The 18830-nt window shown below is 47.4% G+C and overlaps 2 protein-coding genes across 6 annotated transcripts in view; one reads left to right on the top strand and one right to left on the bottom strand.

Moving 5' to 3' along the window:
• Positions 1-2342: 2342 nt before the first annotated feature.
• Positions 2343-9221, top strand: macroh2a2 (macroH2A.2 histone). 2 transcript variants are annotated; one of them, XM_076046161.1, is made up of 9 exons: positions 2343-2678; positions 3957-4129; positions 4213-4319; positions 4980-5177; positions 5676-5774; positions 7003-7102; positions 7214-7303; positions 7448-7622; positions 8710-9221. In XM_076046161.1, exons 2-9 carry the CDS (start codon positions 3958-3960, stop codon positions 8873-8875), a joined length of 1107 nt encoding a protein of 368 aa, XP_075902276.1. In that variant the 5' UTR covers positions 2343-2678; position 3957; the 3' UTR covers positions 8876-9221. The 2 variants fall into 2 exon arrangements, with proteins under 2 accessions (XP_075902276.1, XP_075902277.1); XM_076046162.1 differs by lacking the exon at positions 2343-2678 and having other exon boundaries at positions 3937-4129.
• An 869-nt stretch (positions 9222-10090) lies between these two features.
• gbf1 (golgi brefeldin A resistant guanine nucleotide exchange factor 1) overlaps positions 10091-18830 on the bottom strand; it is a 39212-nt gene continuing 30472 nt past the window's right edge. For 2 of the 4 annotated variants that reach the window (XM_076046174.1, XM_076046176.1), the window contains 16 exons: positions 18693-18757; positions 18469-18592; positions 18223-18294; positions 18011-18105; positions 17740-17893; positions 16999-17224; positions 16326-16483; positions 15883-16132; positions 14942-15168; positions 14240-14390; positions 13798-13928; positions 13568-13669; positions 13289-13402; positions 12589-12766; positions 12133-12321; positions 10091-12029 (listed from right to left, as the gene is read on the bottom strand). In XM_076046174.1, coding sequence (XP_075902289.1) covers positions 11791-12029; positions 12133-12321; positions 12589-12766; positions 13289-13402; positions 13568-13669; positions 13798-13928; positions 14240-14390; positions 14942-15168; positions 15883-16132; positions 16326-16483; positions 16999-17224; positions 17740-17893; positions 18011-18105; positions 18223-18294; positions 18469-18592; positions 18693-18757 — 2475 coding nt within the window. In that variant the 3' untranslated portion in view covers positions 10091-11790. The remainder of the gene's footprint in view (positions 12030-12132; positions 12322-12588; positions 12767-13288; positions 13403-13567; positions 13670-13797; positions 13929-14239; positions 14391-14941; positions 15169-15882; positions 16133-16325; positions 16484-16998; positions 17225-17739; positions 17894-18010; positions 18106-18222; positions 18295-18468; positions 18593-18692; positions 18758-18830) is intronic. The other 2 variants (XM_076046175.1, XM_076046177.1) reach the window with 1 other exon arrangement.

Genomic DNA, 18830 nt, shown 5'->3' with positions numbered 1-18830 from the left:
GGCACCATCCACTGCGTCTCCACCTCACAGCACCCAGCAGTGAGTTGTTGTTTTTTTTTTTAATTTCTATTTTTTTTTTTTTTTTTTAAGATTTCCTCTTCACACATTTGCACCAAATAATTGATGTTCCTTGGTGCGATGGAGGGCCCGCCCTTGTTTATCCAACCCTGGGAAAGTGACCCGGTGGTTCTGCCGGTCAGGACCTCCCAACATCATTTCCCTCAAGTCTCACCACACCTACACACTTTTCAGATAAGAGGGGAACAACTCCTCCTGCCCAGCCTGATTGTTCAGAGACGTATGACAGCGGGTGAGGGGGGTGATGGGGGGGTGAGGGGGGGTGGCTGGGGGTCACGTGGTTATTTTGGGTGCCTTTGTTTTTGGGGGCCGGCACGATCAAGACAAATGCGAGGCAGCGTCACCGTCTCTCGTGGGAGGAGTCGCACGCGTCAGACAACAAAGGGCTCTTGGCCGTGTTTATCAGTGATGTATGGAAGAGCCACACTCGGTACTTCCTGCTGCGCTTGATGTTAACCTTGACGTGTTCAGCGTCCTCGCCTCGCGACCGGCTTTGTTTTGGGCTGCTGTATTTCTTCTCTTTGTTAGTGTTTGGAAGGTTTTTAAGACAAACACAATCAGACGTCCACCCTGGAGGACGGGAAACAGAGGAGCGACTCTGCATGGATCATTTTAATCTGCACGCGCCATCGCTTTGGTGTTGGTCCAATTGTTCTCCAGCAGCCTGCGCTGCCGTCCTGATGGGATCAAGCGTGATTTTCTTCAGCTTCTTTTCTGACCTTTGAAAAGGAGGGGACCGGCTGGCTGGCTAGCTAGCGTGCTAGCTGGCTAGCTCCACTTACCTGGAAATTCCAAACGTCGGAAGTTTGAAATGCTCAGTTGTTGGACGTACGCAACGCAAGAGTTGTTGGTTTGTTTCGGTTCACACACACACACACACACACACACACACACACACACACACACACACACACACACACACACACACACACACACACACACACAGTGTTGTACCTCTGGTCCACGCTGGATACGATCCTGTGACCTCCCCGCTAGGAGGCGCCGTAGTTCACCACCAGACCATCTTCAGCACTGACAGGCAGAGAAGCGAAAAGGTTTCAGTTCTTCGCTCGACACAAAACCACCAAAAAAAAAATCCATTCTAAGGAACCGCCACAAAAGATGCTTTAACTCCAAACGGCCGAACTACAGGTTTGTCATTGTTGGTAGTTTCCTGGAAGAGAGGACGTGAGGGAGGAAGCAAGGAGACGTCAGCCAATCACTGAAATACTTTCAAAATAAATTTATCTCCCAAAAACAAAGACAACTTCCCTAACCCAATAATACAAAATTAAAGCGCAACTTGACACAAGCGGCGCCCACAATGTAACACAAAAAAAAAAAAAAAAAACCTCACGTTGACACGAGGAGAGAATCATCCACAGTAAAAGAAGAAAAACAAAAACCCAAAGGGAGACTGCGAAGAAAAAAAAAACAGGCTTCTTCCTGAAGCTTGGGTTTTGCAGTTTGCTGCTCAGCAGCCCTCGCTCCTCTGCAGTGAAGCAGTGGAGCCACTGACACACAAGACTGCAGCGCCACAGCTTCAGTCCTTGATTGTAAGTTACCACACCTGTGGGCCCTTGCAGCCTGGACACACACACACACACACACACACACACACACACACACACACACACACACACACCTGGGGAAATGCAGTGGGCCGCTTGATGATTGAGTCTGAGCTCGGCACGGTAGACCGGCAGGCGCGCGCATTGCCGACGCTTCAGTGCAGTTTATCTCAAGCGCAGCTCTGTACTGACCCCTAGTGGTTCCAGTGTAGCACTGAAATGATGGGCGCTATTGCGCTTCCATATGTGATGTGATTTAGAATTTTGGTGAATAGAGCACAAATGATCATCATCACGTCTGATTGTCTGTCATATTTTTCTGTGAGTCGTTTGAACGATGCAAACCAACGGACTGCCGGGGCGTTTTCTCAGTCACACCTGAACGAGACGATGTGACAACACGCGGGAGACACTGGCGAGGTGTGTAGAACCCAACACCTGCATACCTAGCAAGAGTAATAATAATAATAATAATAATATTAATAATAATAATAATAATAATAATAATAATAATAATTTCCCTAAACATAAACATAAATAAAAATGGCAACCAAAAAAAAAAAAAAAAAACATGGAGGGTGAGCTTCAAAGATTTGTCACGGAATTTATTTTATTTTATTTTTTTCCTAAATTCCTAAATTAGCCTTTGCTGTCAAACACAATTTCAATCCGTCTTCCAACAACCGCAACGCAACGCTTTACCAATAATAACCCCCCGAAGTCACGGTGAGGGGGCGTTGTGTGTGTGTGTGTGTGTGTGTGTGTGTGTGTGTGTGTTCTGTTCTCTACCCCCCCTCCTCCCCCCTTTTGCAGAATCAGTAGCACAGCGCCAATCTGGCCAGACTCCGCTCTTCCTGCTCGCTCTGGGCCTCCTGTGCGGATTCACCAGCAACATTTACGCACGAAACCAAATCAAAGGGAAAGAAGAGAACCGCCGAGCGCGGCGCCGCGAGGCTGTTACGCGTCGTCTTGCCCAGGAAGCATCTGCGGCACCTCCGCTCATTTGCGTCAAAGCCCGTAAAAAGAAAGGTAGAAACTGTTCCCCCTTTTTTTTTTTTTTTTTTTTTTTTTTCCCCCTTGCTGAGGCGGAATATTCAGGATGGACAGAAGGGTTTTTTTTTTTTTTTTTTTTTTTTTTTCCCTACGTGCCTGTTCACACTGAGGAGATAAAAACGCTTCAAGTGTAAAGAAGGGGGGGGGGGCGGTGTTGGCTGTAATGCGTTCTTATGCTTTTCGTCGTTGTTGTTGTTGTTGTTGTTGTTGTTGTACGTGTACAGTAACCAAGTGGCTGACTGGCTGGTAAACAATCGCGTAGGGGAAAACTGTGCAAGCCAAGCCGAGCCGAGCCGAGCCGAGCCAGCACCGAACTGACGTGGCTAATGGCAAAAAAAAAAAAAAAAAAAAAAAAAAAAACCCAAACCGCTCTTCGCTTTGGCCGTCTCGCCGTGACAAAAGTGCACAATAACAGTGACATTCCTCCTCGTGTACAGCAGTGTGTGGAAGAAATCCCCCCCCCTTCTTCAAACTTGCAGCGGCGAACATGTACGACGCGGTGTCCACTGCACAGCTGCTAGCCTTTGCTACGTCAGCGCTAGCCGAGTCCGACACGGCCACGGTCGAGTCCCCGTCCCCGCTTGTACTGTACGAGGGCTCGGCCAACAGCTGTCATCCTGGCCCGGTCGCACACAGTCGTCGCCTGTCGGTGCCAACACTTCCAGGCCTCAGTCGGCCGCTCACTGTCAAAGCATAGGATGGCGAAGGAGCGGAGAATTCGCCCCCCTCCACCCCCCCCCGAGCTAAATATCGCTTATTGAAAAGTTCGCGTGCGTGTGTGTGTGTGTGTGTGTTTTTGGGGGGCGTATTATCCTTACTAGTCGCACTGACTCCTCCAGCTCTTCCTCATAGTTTTGTCGTGCACTGTTTTTGTTTTTCAGCCTCTTAAACCTTTACTTTGAAGGGGGGAAAAAAAAAATCCCATCTAAAATACATCTACGTCTGTGTATTTTTTTTTTTATTTTTTTTTTACGGAAAGTATTGTGACTACTAGTGTTGTCAAACATATCAACGTATCGATTAAATATCGGCGTTGAAAACTAAAAAAACGCTTTATTGACTTTTCCATCGTATCGATGTACCCGATACTCAATGTCGCGGTTGCTAGTATCGCGGTACGAAAATCGTTTTATTCAAAATATCCTATCGACAAGACGAGTGACCACACAGACAGACTGGTAATGACTGTGATTTCAGTTAATCCCTTTTCTTTGTTGTTAATAACAGCGGACCGTGTGTTTCCCCCTGAGACAGGATGTCTGCCAGAGGAGGGAAGAAGAAGGCCACCAAGCTTTCCCGCTCGGCGAGGGCAGGTGTCATCTTCCCAGTGGGCAGGATGATGAGGTACCTGCGGATCGGAACGCACAAGTACCGCATCGGCATGGGCGCTCCGGTCTACATGGCAGCAGTTATTGAGTATCTGGCAGGTAGAGTTTGCCTCTTCTCACCTGTGCAAGTGTGACGCGTGTTCGGTCTCGGTGCTTTAAGACAACGTGTTTGTTCTTCCCAGCTGAAATCCTGGAGCTGGCCGGAAACGCAGCGCGGGACAACAAGAAAGGCAGAATCACTCCCCGGCACATCAAGCTAGCGGTGGCTAACGATGAGGAGCTCAACCAGGTAACTTGGACGATTGGATGTAAATGTGACCGGTGTGACTAACAATTGGAACAATTTGGGAGGGGCGGGGGGGGGGGATATTTATGATAATGTTGCTTAAGTACTTTGTTGATTTTTCTGAATTCATTTTCCTAATATTGCAAACGTTCCAAATCAAGTTGTTTCTCAGCCTTTTAAGAGTGTCAGTGCCTTCACATCAAATATCATTTTTTTAATATGTAAAAAGAACAATAATAAATAAATAATAAACACACACTAATAGTTAAAAACACACAAACTACCCACCAGTATGTCGGCAGCGTGGGCTTCACTCACGCGTGTCTGCTCGTTTCTCGCACTGTTTGATATGTTGAACAATTCTGGAGCAAAAAAAAAAAAAAAGTATTTTTTTTTAAATAAACACCATACAAGCAGTGTGGAAATATCTTTTGTCTTACTTTGTTGTTTTTTTTTTTAAACTTTTTACACATGGTAGTTTGTGGTCCCTGTGGGCTTCCGCTGGATGGAATTCTTTGTCTGTAAAACTCCAGAGCAGTTACGTGGGTTGGGAAGCTCTGACGAGAGCCGACGCTCGCGGTCGGTGAGCAGGAAGTCGGCGAAACGCGAACCCTTTTTTTCTTTTTCTTCATGGTTTCCCCTTGTGTGTCGCGTCTCCGTCAGCTCCTTCGAGGGGTGACCATCTCAAACGGAGGAGTTCTGCCCCGAATCCACCCGGAGCTTCTGTCCAAGAAGAGGGGGAGCCGAGTGAAAGTCGACAGCCAGGCCACGGTACCAGACAAACCCGCAGAACATTCAAAGAGCAAGAAGCCCGTCAAACCTCCCAAAAAGGTGAAAGGCAAGCGAGGCCGCAAGCCAAAGGTAAGTAGACGCAGAGGAGCGACGGCGACCCGGCCGTGCGTGCAGGCCCTTATCGAAGCGACGCACGTGCAATACAGTGTTTGGATCTGTGTATCGTGACAGCGTTCAACCTGTCATGTTGTAAACAACGTTCATCTCGGAAGGTTAAAATGGAAACAAATTGATAAACGTGTCGTTCGGAATTCATCCGAGAAATCGCGAGACGCATTTTACTGTTTTTGTGCATTCGCACGCAAATTGCACAAATTCACTTTGAGATTTTCAGCCTCTGTGTCGCTGAATGAACTGCAGCAATGAGAGGGGAGGAAAAAAAAAAAAAACACCTGTAAGTTTCTCCTCCATGCCCTTGGCTTTGTTGTGAAGCCCTGGGTACTGGAGGTGGTCCTGCTGGAGGTGGTCCTGCTGGAGGTGGTCCTGCTGGAGGTGGTTCTGCTGGACGTCAGCGGGCTTTGTTTGTTCCGTGACGATCAAATGTGCTCTTTTCTTCCCCTGGCACAGAACACAGACAGTGAAACGGTACCAAACTCCACAGTGGAAGACGGTCCGGGAGATGGATTCACCATCCTGTCAGCAAAAAGCCTTTTCCTTGGTCAGAAGGTAATTTGTGTAGTTCAGCTGGTCGCATACAATGTGTCCAGTGCAGGCAAAGATCAAATGAACTGAACTGTTAATTAACAGAGGGCAAAGTAAAGTTTCTCTTTCGGGGGTAAAATGTCAGTCAGTGTCAGGAAAACACGACCAAATCAAATCAAATCAAATCAAATGAAGTAAAATGACTCACCTGATTTCAAAATAAGATGAGTTACTGAGGGACGAGGGGGGGCGGGGGAAGTACCGAGAGAATAAATTCAGGTGATTGCAAAATGACAACACAACTTGCTTGACTGTTAGCATGACTCGGTGCTGCTAGTGTGGTGCTTTACACTGAGTGACACACACAGAGCAGCACTTCTGAAGCAGAGCATTGCGACCCGTCAGTCAAACCTCTGGGATTCAGTGCTGGTCAGTGAGGTAACAGTGGGGGTTGTTCATCACTTCCAGCTGTTTTGCTGTTAACGGAATGAATGAACAAAAAAAAAAACCCAGCAGTGATTTTCCAGCTTGAGGCCGCTGATATTTTATTTCTCCTGGCAATAATTTTTTTTTTTTTTTTTTTACGGACTGACTTTTTACTCCGGTACTTTCTCATTTGCTGTGGATCAATATCTCTATTGGTGCGTGGTGCGCTGGCCGGACGCTACAGAGGTTGCACAAGTAGTCCAACCCAACTCCAGGATGGGGGATCAATATGTGCACAGTCTCCAGAGAGTGGAGGAGATTCCAGGTGGTTGCTCCAGGAGAGCCGTAATTGAAGGTCCTGGAACCCTCAGCAGGATCAGTGCTGGTGGTCTGAGGAGGAACCTCCCACACCTCCACGTCTTGGATAATATAGCACTCTGACCTCGTGCCCGACCTCGCGGAGCTCCAGCATTCCTGCAGCTCCTGCAGGATGAAGGATTTGTCACAACCGGCCGACCTCCGACCAAACCCAGTAGAGCGTTTTGGTCCATCCAACACCAGCAGGTGGCTCCTCAGACTGTCCAGGAGCTCAGAGATGCCCTGGTCCACGTCTGCAAAGAGATCCCCCATGATGCCATCTGTTGTCTCATTAGGAGCATTGGGGAGCAGGTGGGGGGGGGAAGACAGGACTTCTTAGACGTGACGGGCAGCGTGTGCACTGTTGGTGACGTCTCATGCAACTTCCTATCAAACTGTACCGTATTTTGCATTGAGAATATGACAAACCTGACCTGCGCCGAACTGATGATGTTTTAAATTCTTCCAGCTTTCATTAACAGAGAGTGAAATGAGCAAAATCGGGACAATAAAAGTTGAGGCAATTATTAACCCAACAAACGCAGAGTTGGACCTCGTGGACGGAGTCGGTGAGGAAAAAAAACAAACAAACTTGATCTTTGCTTTTTTTTTTTCTTTCCAATATTCATCTTATTATCCAGCCGCGCTTTGCATCCACCTGCTGACGTGCATGTTTGCAGGCAACGCCCTGGAGAAGGCCGGAGGTCGAGAGTTCCTGGACGGAGTGAAAGAACTGCGTAAAGCACAGGCTCCCCTGGAGGTGGCGTCAGGTACTGCTGGTTTCCACACGTCATGTGACATCAGCTGGTTCCGGGATGGAAACACAGCATTTTCAAGCATGTGTAATAATCAATGTTCAGTTGTAAACCCAGTCATGTGATCATGTGTTTCCCCTCTGCCCCCCCCCCCCCCAGTGGCAGTGAGCCAAGCCAATGGGATGGCAGCACGCTTCATCATCCACTGTAATGTACCCCAGTGGGGTACGGAGAAGTGCGAGGACCAGCTGGAGAAGACGGTGAAGAACTGCCTCTCAGCAGCGGAGGACAAGAAGCTCAAGTCTGTGGCCTTCCCTTCACTTCCTGCTGGAAGGTATCTCACCAGGTCCACTGAGTCCACTCACCACCTTCTCCTGAGTCCGTGCATGAGGCTTTCAGTTCAAACTAAGAAAAATATTCTCAGATTCTCTCATCATGACAATAATTTTGCAGTGGGTCCAGATGTTTAGCAGTGAATGAAGCATCTTGTTGAAAAAAATAACATGTTGCTGATCAAGCGTGGAAAGGTTCTGCACAGTAACAGCTGAGGGCAGGACGTTAAATAATCTAATTGGTAATGAAGGTCATGGAGACAAGAAGAAGCCACAGGGTATTTCTGTCCATGTCAAAGACCTATCAATAAGCAAGACTCTGCACGGTGAATATCATCCTAACAGCCTGTGAGTGTGACTGAAGGTGAGTGGAGCACTTCAGCCACCGTCCAGCAGGGGTGCCAAACTCAGCTTCACCGAGGGCCACACCAGCACAAGCATCAGCATCAGCGTCTTCGCTGCTCTGAGAAGCAAAGTTGTAAACGTCGTCACTCACTCCTCTGCAGATTGAGTTCAGTGCTTACCTGAACGAACACACACACAGAGACGAGCACGGAGATCTTTCTCCATGCTGGGAGATGTGTGAGGGTTGCATTCCACCACTGCAGATGGAGCTCCTGGGAGTGAGGGGCTCTGGTTTGGTGGCCCTAGGATGGGGTCAGATGATCTGGACCTGGTCTTGTTGACTTGATCGTGGCGTGACCTCTGCAAATGGAATGAGAATTAAACCTCTGAGGCCATAGGTCCCTCTGCAGGTCCTCCAGGAGGAGATCCAGCCCCCGAGTTGGAGGAGTTCAACCTATTCTGGGCTCTTGGTTTACAAGTGAAGGAGGCGGGGCCAGCAGATTGCTTGACTAAAACACTATGACTACCACCACTACTAGATGTCGTTAAAGATGAACCATCACTGACTATTCAGTGGCCTGTGAATTGAACACTTGACAGCAAACCAACACAAACATGTTCTTACAGATCTTCTTACACAATGATGAATGATTCCATTCGCTGGCGACTGCTCGGTTCTCCAGCAACAAACTCAATCGACTTTGATTCTGATCCACGTTTAACCCAAACCACTCTCTCTCGCAGAAACGGATTCCCAAAGCAGATGGCGGCCCAACTCACCCTGAAGGCGATCTCCAACCATTTTGTGTCGTCCACCAACTCCTCCCTGAAAAACATTTACTTTGTACTGTTTGACAGCGAGAGCATCGGCATCTACCTTCAGGAGATGGCCAAGCTGGATGCCAAGTGAAGACCCGTGTCCCGTGGCCCACGTTTGTTGTTTTCTGACTGCTGTTTGTTGCTAGCATCTGACAGGAGGGTCGTGGTGCGAGTCTGTCCAGGCGAGGGCTCAGTAGATGGAGTGCTGTTGATATTTTTGTTCCACTGTCCTCGCTATTCTTTTTTTTTTTTTTTTTTTAGACTTAGGCCATTTAAAATCTGTAAAATCTGTGCAGTTTACCACTCTGGTGTTTTTACATTCCATTTAGAAATGTATCACATTTTTTCTGGCCTCTTGTAGTTTCTGATACAGTTAGTTTACTTCAAGGTATGTGATACTTTCTGTTATAAATAAAACACAAATGTTTTACACAGGACTTTTAACGGGCTTTTCTTTGTTGCAACCGTGTGTTGTGTTTAATTTTACACGTTCATTTTTTTTCCTTATTTTACAGTTTGACATTGTTGCAAAGCCCATCGTCCTTCACCTTCATGCCATTAGTGGAAAAAAAATAAATATTGTGCATGAAAGAAATGCATCAAAGCAGAAGCATCCAACACCTGCTTGAGATGCCAAGGAGACGGTTGCACATCAGATCACAGAGATGATCGTCGTGTCACGTTAATGGTGTTGGTAAAGCGGGACCGTAAGCGCAGCGAAGTAAAAACACTTGCAAAAGGAAAGCGATCTGTTTGGAGGACACGACAGTCTGAGCGCGGCCGTCAAATATTAAACAGGGCGCGGTGATTCATGACGTCCGTGGACTCCAACGATCACGAGTTAGAGATGAGAGACACGAGAATCCAATAAAAGCTGTTGGCCCGTCTCACACTGACTGAAGAAAATCTCAATCATTCAGACTTTGAGCAAACTTGCGAGAGTTCCCCATGAATCCCCAGGTTTCATTAATAACTCACCGTGACGTGACATCAAGACGGCAACTCCAAGACGAGGGGTAGTTTGAAGTGCCACAATAAATGAATCGCATTCCTATCTGCTGCATTAGTGGTTAATGGACTTCAGGTGGACGCTGCATCCAATAGGGCGTCCACCTGAAGTCCATTCACTACTCATGAAGCAGGAGACGAGCCATGAAATGTGAACTATGACCTTTGTGTACACGGTTTGTATTTCAGGAGATAAAACACCAGGACTTGCAGTTTTACTTTCATCTTTATTACATATTAAAAGCACTTCACCTCTCATACAACATACAATATTCCTCTTTTTTTTTTCTTCCTCCCTCTTCCTGCCCGAGCCAGAAGCTCGCCTCTCACTTCCCTGGAATGCAGTACAAAGTATGACACACTCGACTTAGAAAATCCTGTGTGGGGCTTTTTTTTTTTTTTTGGTTGCTCTACAAGGCTGCAGTGTCACCTGACTGACGAGACGCTGCTGAGCTTCACTCGCAGTCCGTCTCAATAAATAAAACCTCGTCACTTCACACGGGGCAGAGTTCCAGTGTTGCCGTTCTCCCCTCATCAAACCCTGCTGCTGCTCTATTTGGCATTGAAGTGTTTTGGATGTGGTCAGGTGTGAAAGTCATTGCACCCAAAGGCACAATCAGCGAGCACGAGGTGGACGGTCGGAGTCGGGTACGCCCGTCGATGTGAGCGCCATCGCGTTTTGTTCCAGAGGATCTCGTGCTTGTTTTAATTTCAATCTACCGCTTAAATTCATCTCCATTCGGAGAAACACTTTGATTAATATTAGATATCTGATTATTTATCCGACCGCTGGTCAAGCAAAGTAGGGGAAGTGCCTCACACAGCTGTTTAGATCAACACAACAGTGACAAGAAAACACAAAGAAACAAAACAAACAAACAAAAAAGAAAACATACAAACTGATGGAATCCAGAGGGGAAAAAAAAGAGCTTTCAATCGAAATTAGAATCAGAAATTGTACAGTTTGCATGACTCATTCCTCGATTGGTTGGTGTGTTCATCTTTAAAGCCAGCCCCAGCCCCAGCCCCAGTGCAGGTGGAGGTGGAGGTGGAGGTGGATACACATCAGTTCTCCATCAGGCCAAAGCCAAAGCAGCCGCAGCAGCTCCAGTTTGGAAACTGCAGTGTTTTATGGCACTGCAGTTGCACTGCAGTTGCACTGGAGTGTTTCACTTTCCGCACATTCTACTCGACGACTCGACTGACATTTTACTCTGTGATGTGGAAACGTATTTCACAAATCGATGGTTTGCAGTCGTCAGGAGCGAGCAGCCTCGCACAGAGATGAGAAGAAATATGCAGACAAAGTCCTTCAGATGTCGACCCATTTTTATTCATAATTTAACATAATCTGATATGATAGAAAAGGTGTGCAGCCCCACGGAGAGTTACGCTGTACATATATCACCTGGTACTTTAAGTCTTTCATTTGAAGCAAAAAATAACTTCTTATTTAAATTCTGAGACTTAAAAGAATCATTCATGGCCAGTTCTGCTAAGGATTATATTAAAGTGTGTCGTCTGCAGTCTATGCTGTATAGTCTGCATAATAAATATGCTGTTAAAAAAAAAAAAAAAAACTAACTCAAGTTACCATGTAAAAATGTTGACGCTTCCAACATGGATCCTCACTGGGAATGTTCTCAATGACAGACTTCCAGTCCTGTTGGGAATGGGAATTCTCTCATCCATTAATCAGGGGTTGTCTATGTCAAACTGTCGCTTTCATTTTCAATACTTGGCTATAATACCGCTTGGCTCGCATGCTTACAAGTACTTCCAAATGGAATTTTACAAAGAGAAAACTAGTAGCGTCAGCAACGGGTGTTAGGGTGTTTGTTTTTTTTTTTCCTTGCTCTAACCAATCCAACCTTGTAGAAGTGAGGTATAATATCTAACATTAGTTCACAGAGAGACGCCAGGAGCCTCGTGTTGGTGAGGTCTGGACAGAACCAGACGCTGGTGCTGGTTCTGGTTCTGGTTCTGATTCTGGAGGGACTAGTTCTCAGAGGGACTGGAGGACCTGGTCCCAGACAGCAGCGGGACGGGGGACGTGGCCTCGATCAGGGCCGGGTTCAGGATGATGGGCAGCGACATGGGCGGGACTCCCACCTGCAGGGGCGACGCCAGCGGCTGCAGGATGAGAGGGGGCTGACTGAGGGGCGAAGCCTGGCCAGCAGACGCTGGGATTGGTGCAGGGCTGGCGGAGGGCGGGACCGGAGACGAGCGATCTGTTCCTGAGGGGGGCGGGGGGGGGACGGGATGAAAGACAGAACGTCTTTGCGTTTGAACAAATCAAGGAAACATTTTCAAGATTCAATACGTTTGGCGTTTCTTTACCGTTGGCAGTGGCAGCGGGGGGCTCCTGGGGGGAGGCCGGCCTGCTGCCGCCCAGTGGCTCCGCTGGGGGGGGCGACGCTGCGACCGCGGAGGGAAGCTGGGCAGGTGACGCAGGTGTTTGAGGGGACGAAGGCCGACTGGCCTGAGGTGACAGCTGGGGCTCCGCTGTGGGACTGGAGGCCAGCGGCTCTGCAGACACAACATCAAGTCACACCTGAGAGTCAACCGCCAGCGGTCCACTCAAACACACACTGGGGCCAAAAGGTCAAACTTTGACCAACGCCAGCTGCGTTTCCATGAGACCACAAGTTGTTTTTTTTTATTTGCTGCCTTCTGATTTAAATTTCAACAGGAACTTTTTTTCCACTGGCTGATAAAACATGAACAAATAATAAAATACATAAAAAAAGAGGCAAAAATCTTCAGACAGAAGGTCCTCCAGTGTCTGGCCTGTACCTGCGATGACCGTCTGCTTGAAGAGCTCCTCCCTCAGGTTGGGGAGGAAGCAGATGATTCGCTCCCAGGTGATTTCCCACAGGTCCGAGAATCCCGTCCTGGAGTCGGCGCTGTGGAAGATCCCGGCCGTGTCCATGACCAGCAGCATGTTCTTCAGCGACTCAGGGATGGCCTCCAACTGCACACACACACACACACACAAGAGAATTATTTCATGCACCTGATCCTCGCGGAAGAGCTCGTTTATGTCTTTTATGATCTCAGCTTCATTTCCTGACACGTACGTTTTAACACAAATGCCCCCTGCACTACATTAGCAAGAAATTGAAATGATTGATAGTTAGGAGTGAAGACCGTTAACCAGAAACTCACTTGAGATGGAATGATTCCACCTTTAGAAATACATCACTTTCCTGGCTTTTGGAGATCAATTTAAGACGAGAACCAGCGCAAAAATATTACTTGGTCGTTTATTTAATGCTAATTATGATAATAAGGACAATCATATATATTTTTGCAATAATTTGTACTATTTTTTGAGTGACAGATCATCTGCTAAAGGTCATCGCTGGTCAGTTTTTATCATGAAGTTTCTGCAGAAAACTTCAGACAGCATTTAGAGGTAAGAAACAACAGCCTTTCAAATCCCAGTCCCAGTCCCAGTCCCAGTCCCAGTCCCACCATTCCATGTCCCACTCACCAGCAAGTCGCTGGAGCCTGCGTGCATGTACTTGTCCATGAAGTCCAGGATGGTGAGCCAGAGAGCAGCGAAGGTTGGCAGGGAGAGCAGAGGAGAGAGGTGCTGCAGGAAGACCTGAGGAGACACACGCAGGGTGCAGGGTTCATGTCAACAACACCGCTGCAGTGATTCTCACACCTACTGGATGGAGTGCAGGCAGTGAAAAATAAAAGCACGGTTTCCGTGGTGGGACTGATCTACTGAGAGTGGCGCTCAGTGAGCGCTTCTGTCTGCCCTCACCTTTGACAGCAGCGTGCAGGCTCTCATCCTGGTCTCCTCCATCCCACCCACATCTGCTGGGCTGATGTTCTCCAGCAGCTTCGTCAACAGCGGGAACAGCACCTGCAAATACAAACAACAAATCAATTCAGACGTTTTTCATTTTATTGCACATTAAATTTGAAAGGATCGTCTTGGCCTGTTCAATAATACAACGCAGACAACATTCTGCTTCCTCTTGACTTCATCACCTTATTAAAGCAAGACTCCCACTCCATAGCGTCCAGTGTTTGCAGGTCGTGGACCAGCAGCGCCCTCTGTAGGTAGGTCAGGGCCTGCATGCGCACCTGGCGCCTGGCGTCGCAGCACAGCCACGCCATTCCTTGTGTTCGCATCGGTAGACACAGCGTTCAGAGAGCGTTAGCGTTAGCATTAGCAGGGAGAGGCAGTGACAACACACTGACATTCAACAACACAATGAAAAAAAAGAGGACGAGTGAAAGAAAGTTGAACTGCGTTTCTCACTCTTGCACTTCACACAACCTGCTGTGAAACACACAGACACCTCGAAGCGTTGCTGTGACTTCTTTCATTGCTTCCTGTCTCAATGCAACTGCTCCTGTTAGCATTTCCTTCACTGATGTCCCATTAGAAAACACACACGCTACTCACGCTACACTACTGTGACTCTACCTTGCAGCAGTGGACACCAGCAGCTGCTCCACAGAGTTTCAGAGTCGGCCTCGATCTTCTTGCCAGCAGCCTCCAGGTGGCGCTGCTCCTCTGCCCAGGAGCTGTATATGCTGGCAGCCCTGGTGTGCAGGGTGTGCATCAGATCCAACAGCTGCACCGCCACGTTAATGGAAAAATATGGATATATATATATTTGTTAATAGGGTTTTTCTCTCCACACAATAATATTCAGATTATGTTACAAAATGCTACAATTAAGTTCCATTATTGGGCTGAATGTTAAATGCTCATTGATTTATCTGTTTTGATTTGTTGCATGACTATTTTAATAACTTCATACAAGTATGTATATTTATATATGTGTATATTTACAAATATATATATATATATATACACATTTATATATATACACAACTATTTTACAAAATGAAATCAAAATTAATCAAAAGCATGCATGCATCCATTAGAATGAAGGATCATTGCTATAAAAACAACATATGATATAACAATGTAATAAAATGCGTACTATTTGAAGCACTACAGACACACTTGACAGCTGAATTTCCCTGTCAAAGCCAAAGCTCCAACAACTCCTCACTGCCTGGGGCTCGGACCAAAATGCTTCAGCAACAGTGAGACCAGACAGCAGTGCAGAGTGGTAGAGTGGTAGAGTGGTAGAGTGGGAAGGATAGTGGTACTTACATCCTGACTAACCTGTAATGACACTGTGTGGTAGCTGGCGGGGACGCCCTCGTCTTCCTCGTCGTCGCTGTGCGAGCACGACGGCCGCTGGCCGTTTCCTCGACCGCCGCCGCCGCCGCGCCTGGCGCCGCCTGCTGCGTCCCTGTCACGCCCACCCGCCTTCTTCCTCATGCGACTCTTGGACGAGTCGTACTTGTGGCACTTCTTCTTGTCATGGTTGCGATAACCTGGGGACAGGGAGCCGGCGGACAGACGGCTGGGTGAGGTTTCTGCGTGGCTCCGGGTCTGCGTGTTGTAAAATGTGCTGGAGGAGCCGCAGCAACAGCAGATGGATGGAGTGTCTTGGTGAGCCGCCTCACAGGAGGAAACAGTATCGCATGGGATATACGTAGAAAACATGTTGCTGTAATAGCCTCGAAGCAATGAAAACATTTTTTTCTTTGCATTTCTTATTTCCTCGGGCCAATAATAAAAAAAAAGATTTTTTTTATTATAGACCACACGTAAACCGAGTGGTAGAGACGGCCCAATCAGGTTGAGCTTGGTTTCACTCATTTTTTCAACAGGTCGACTAAACTGTTGAGCACAATGTTGAATTAATGACAACTGAAAATGAAAATGAACTGCGTGTCTTTGAAGCGCCGCTGTGTTTAATTCTTCATTCAACCGTCCATGAGATGCACACATCTTGTTTTTCTTTTCCTTTTATTCCTACAAATATTCCTTTTTATTGTTATTATATATATTATTATTATTATTATTATTGCCTTATTATTTCTTTGCTTTTTTTTTCTCCAGATGAATTGAAATTCCGGAAATATTTTCCAGCTGGTTTGTTTTGAGCCACGACTAATTCCAGAATGTTTTGCTGCGTTTATCATATTCAGTCAACAGCATGATGACTCTGCCGCCTGTCAGTCAGCTGCGCTGGAGCGACTCACCTCCGTTCAGGCTGGCCTCCACAAACACGCGGATGGCTCGCACACACAGCTCAAAGTTGTCCGGGGTGACGTGAGCGGCGTCCCGCACGATGAAGGACAGCGTCTCCACGCACTTGATGAGGGACTTGGTGTCATGCTGGCCCAGGTCCTGGCCCACCGTCAGACTGTACTGGTTCACCAGACAGTGGGTCTGCTTGGGCTTGAAGCTGAAGGAGGAGCTTTTATTTGCCTCCAGCTCCTCTTTCCCAACCTGGAGGAAGACAGAAGTGCAGGAAGGCGTCAGAACCGGAGCCCACCTCTGCCGTCTAAAACACCCCCCCCAAAAACCAGGTTTTACCAGAAACCGATCAGAAAATGCATCGGTGGTACCGCTGCATCATGAAACTCTGAGTACAAACTGAGTCTACCGCTAATGTGAGAGGCTCCAGGCTGTTTGTACTGACCAGCAGCCATCCGCTGCTGGCTGCGTCCATGTCCGTCAGAGAGCGCGGGATTCTGCTCCTGCTGTACTCGGTGTAGACCTCCGTGTCGGACGTGTAGCCGCGGTCCACGCTGACCTCACTGGGGTGGTGAGGTGACACCTCGCTGTCTGACTGGGCACCTGCAGACACACCAGGAGAAATCAACACTGCTCCCTTCATTCCCCTGCCAGTCTTTCTGTGCTCGACTGCTGGCGTTAACTTCGCCACCATAACGGAAGAAAATCCCTCCCCCCTTTGATTGTTTGAAGAAGAAGACCTTTATTGATCCCATGATGGGGAAATTTGAAGTTTGTTTGTTGTACATTGACAGATTTGAGTGTTTTTGTAACTACTGTAAAGTTTATTTTGTACTGTTTTTTTTAGTGTAGTGCAGTTCCCCAAGCTGGGATCAATAAAGTACATCTATCCATCATAATTGATAACCTCTCAATTTATAACTGTATAATAATGCCATTCCCTATTAATTCTCAACAGCAGAGATATTGAAGGCGCAAATGATGCAATGGGCAAAACAGTTCTTGCATCTCTTTCAATTTTCATCATCAACGTCCACCAGGAACAAGGTACGACCCACTTTGATTCATCTTATATATTATACAAACAATCTTCAGGTAAATAAGGGGGGATGGTGCACCTGTGTCAGTGTCAGTGCCGCTGGGGGTGATCTGAAAAGAGGCAGGAGGTCTCACTCCAGCCCCGATGCATTCCAGCAGAGAGAAGAGTGTGTACCAGTCGTCTGTGCTGTGGATGTTGGCTGCGTTTGTCTTGAGGAGCTCGTGGAGACCATAGGCCACCTGCCGACTGACTCGGGACGTGACGTGAGGTTTCATCACCAGCAGGAGCCGCAGCGACAGCAGAACCTGCGTGTGTGGAGAGAAGACCGGGGGGGAGAGGTGGAGGGGGGTAACAGCTGTAGTTGGGAGGAGCTTTGTAACCAGGAAGCATCAGTGGTGAAAACAATACATTCATTATCCTTTAATTATCACTGCATTATCACTTCAATCAATTGTATTGATTCAAGTGAACAGATAATCAGTTGAGTGACCATCAAAACGTCTCACATTCAGCCGAGCTGCGAGGATGAGGAGGGAGGAGGAGGGGCTTCACAGTCTACATACAGTCTGGAAAAGCTCCAGCAGCAAATATGCCATACGGTTACAAAAGGCTTCAGATGAATAAAACTCCTTTGGGTCCATATAAAAAGGTTCACTGTTACAACTGGAGGAGGATTTTTTTTCAATAAATTCAATGTTGGCCCGCGACTGAAATTTTGTCCCACTGTGTCTTTGAGTTTGACACCCCTGGGTGACATGAATATTGCACCTGAGGTGGTGGCAGTCCAATGCATGGTGTGCACTGTGTGTTTGTGTCGCACCTGAGAGCTGATGTCTTCTCTGCGCAGCAGACGAATGGCCAGTCGCAGGAGTCCCACCACGCCCCTCTCCACCAGGAAGCAGCTCTCAGTGGCGTGGACGCACAGCTGGTAGAGGTGGTCGTGCACTGTCTGCCACACACACGACACGCGGTCTCTACAACACACACACACAGAGAGAGGGAGAGAAGAGAGAGAGAGACATGAGGTAAGGATAATGCAGGACACGTGGGTGTTGTGTTAAAATGTCTTTTTTTTTTTCCCCCCGCCCTACCGGTTCTCCAGAACCACGCGGAGCAGCATCTCCAGGCAGAAGGAAGCATCTTCTTCATCATAGGTCTCTTCATCTGGAGTCACTGAGATTAAAGCCTGGGACAGAGGAGGTTTGCATTGTTTGGTATTAGTCTGCTATTCATTAATAATGACGCTGACTCACTCATGTGATGACATAGTATTGATGACTATTATGATGTAAACATGAATGACCTTAATGAGTTCCTGGAGAGACTCCAGCTGGAGGAATTTACTCTCTGTAATCATCTTTTCCGGGTCGCATTGCTGGAAGGAGAGAAACGTGAAATGTATTTCAAACATCAGAAGCATAAAGAGCCAAAGCACTGATGATATCATATCAATATACAAAACATTGTGGAAATGATTGTAAACCTTTCAATCCAAGGGTGTGCTACACTACTACTGTGGTTTGTCCTTCAAAATAAAAGAACACTCTACCTTAATGCAGAGCAGCGCCGCCTGCTTGGCCTCCTGGTTTTCAGTGGACGGTCCTCTGTGTCCTGACTGCTCAGCTCCACTTAATGTCAACCAGTTGACAAAACTCAACACCGCTGACTCCCCACTAGCAGAAAAATAGACAGTGAATAGTTGCAACTTTCACCAATGCAATCGAGTGAAAATATAAAATACTGATCGATGTTGACAGGCGTCCACTGCCGTACCGATTGGAAGGCGTCTCTTCTCTTTGGAGGGAAATCTTTCCATTTGGCTCGACAAAATCCTCCACCTGAGACAGCGGGACACTGCGGTTAGGTAGTGACACGTAGATGGCAGCAGAGTTCACTTTCTGGCTCCCAGCG

Source organism: Nelusetta ayraudi, unplaced genomic scaffold (assembly GCF_046127955.1).
Source record: "Nelusetta ayraudi isolate G7.1 ecotype Tasmania unplaced genomic scaffold, CSIRO-AGI_Nayr_v1 ptg000089l, whole genome shotgun sequence".
In the NCBI taxonomy this organism is placed as follows: domain Eukaryota; kingdom Metazoa; phylum Chordata; class Actinopteri; order Tetraodontiformes; family Monacanthidae; genus Nelusetta; species Nelusetta ayraudi.
Note: the sequence above shows the minus strand (reverse complement) of the source record. Positions and strands in the feature narration are given on the sequence as shown.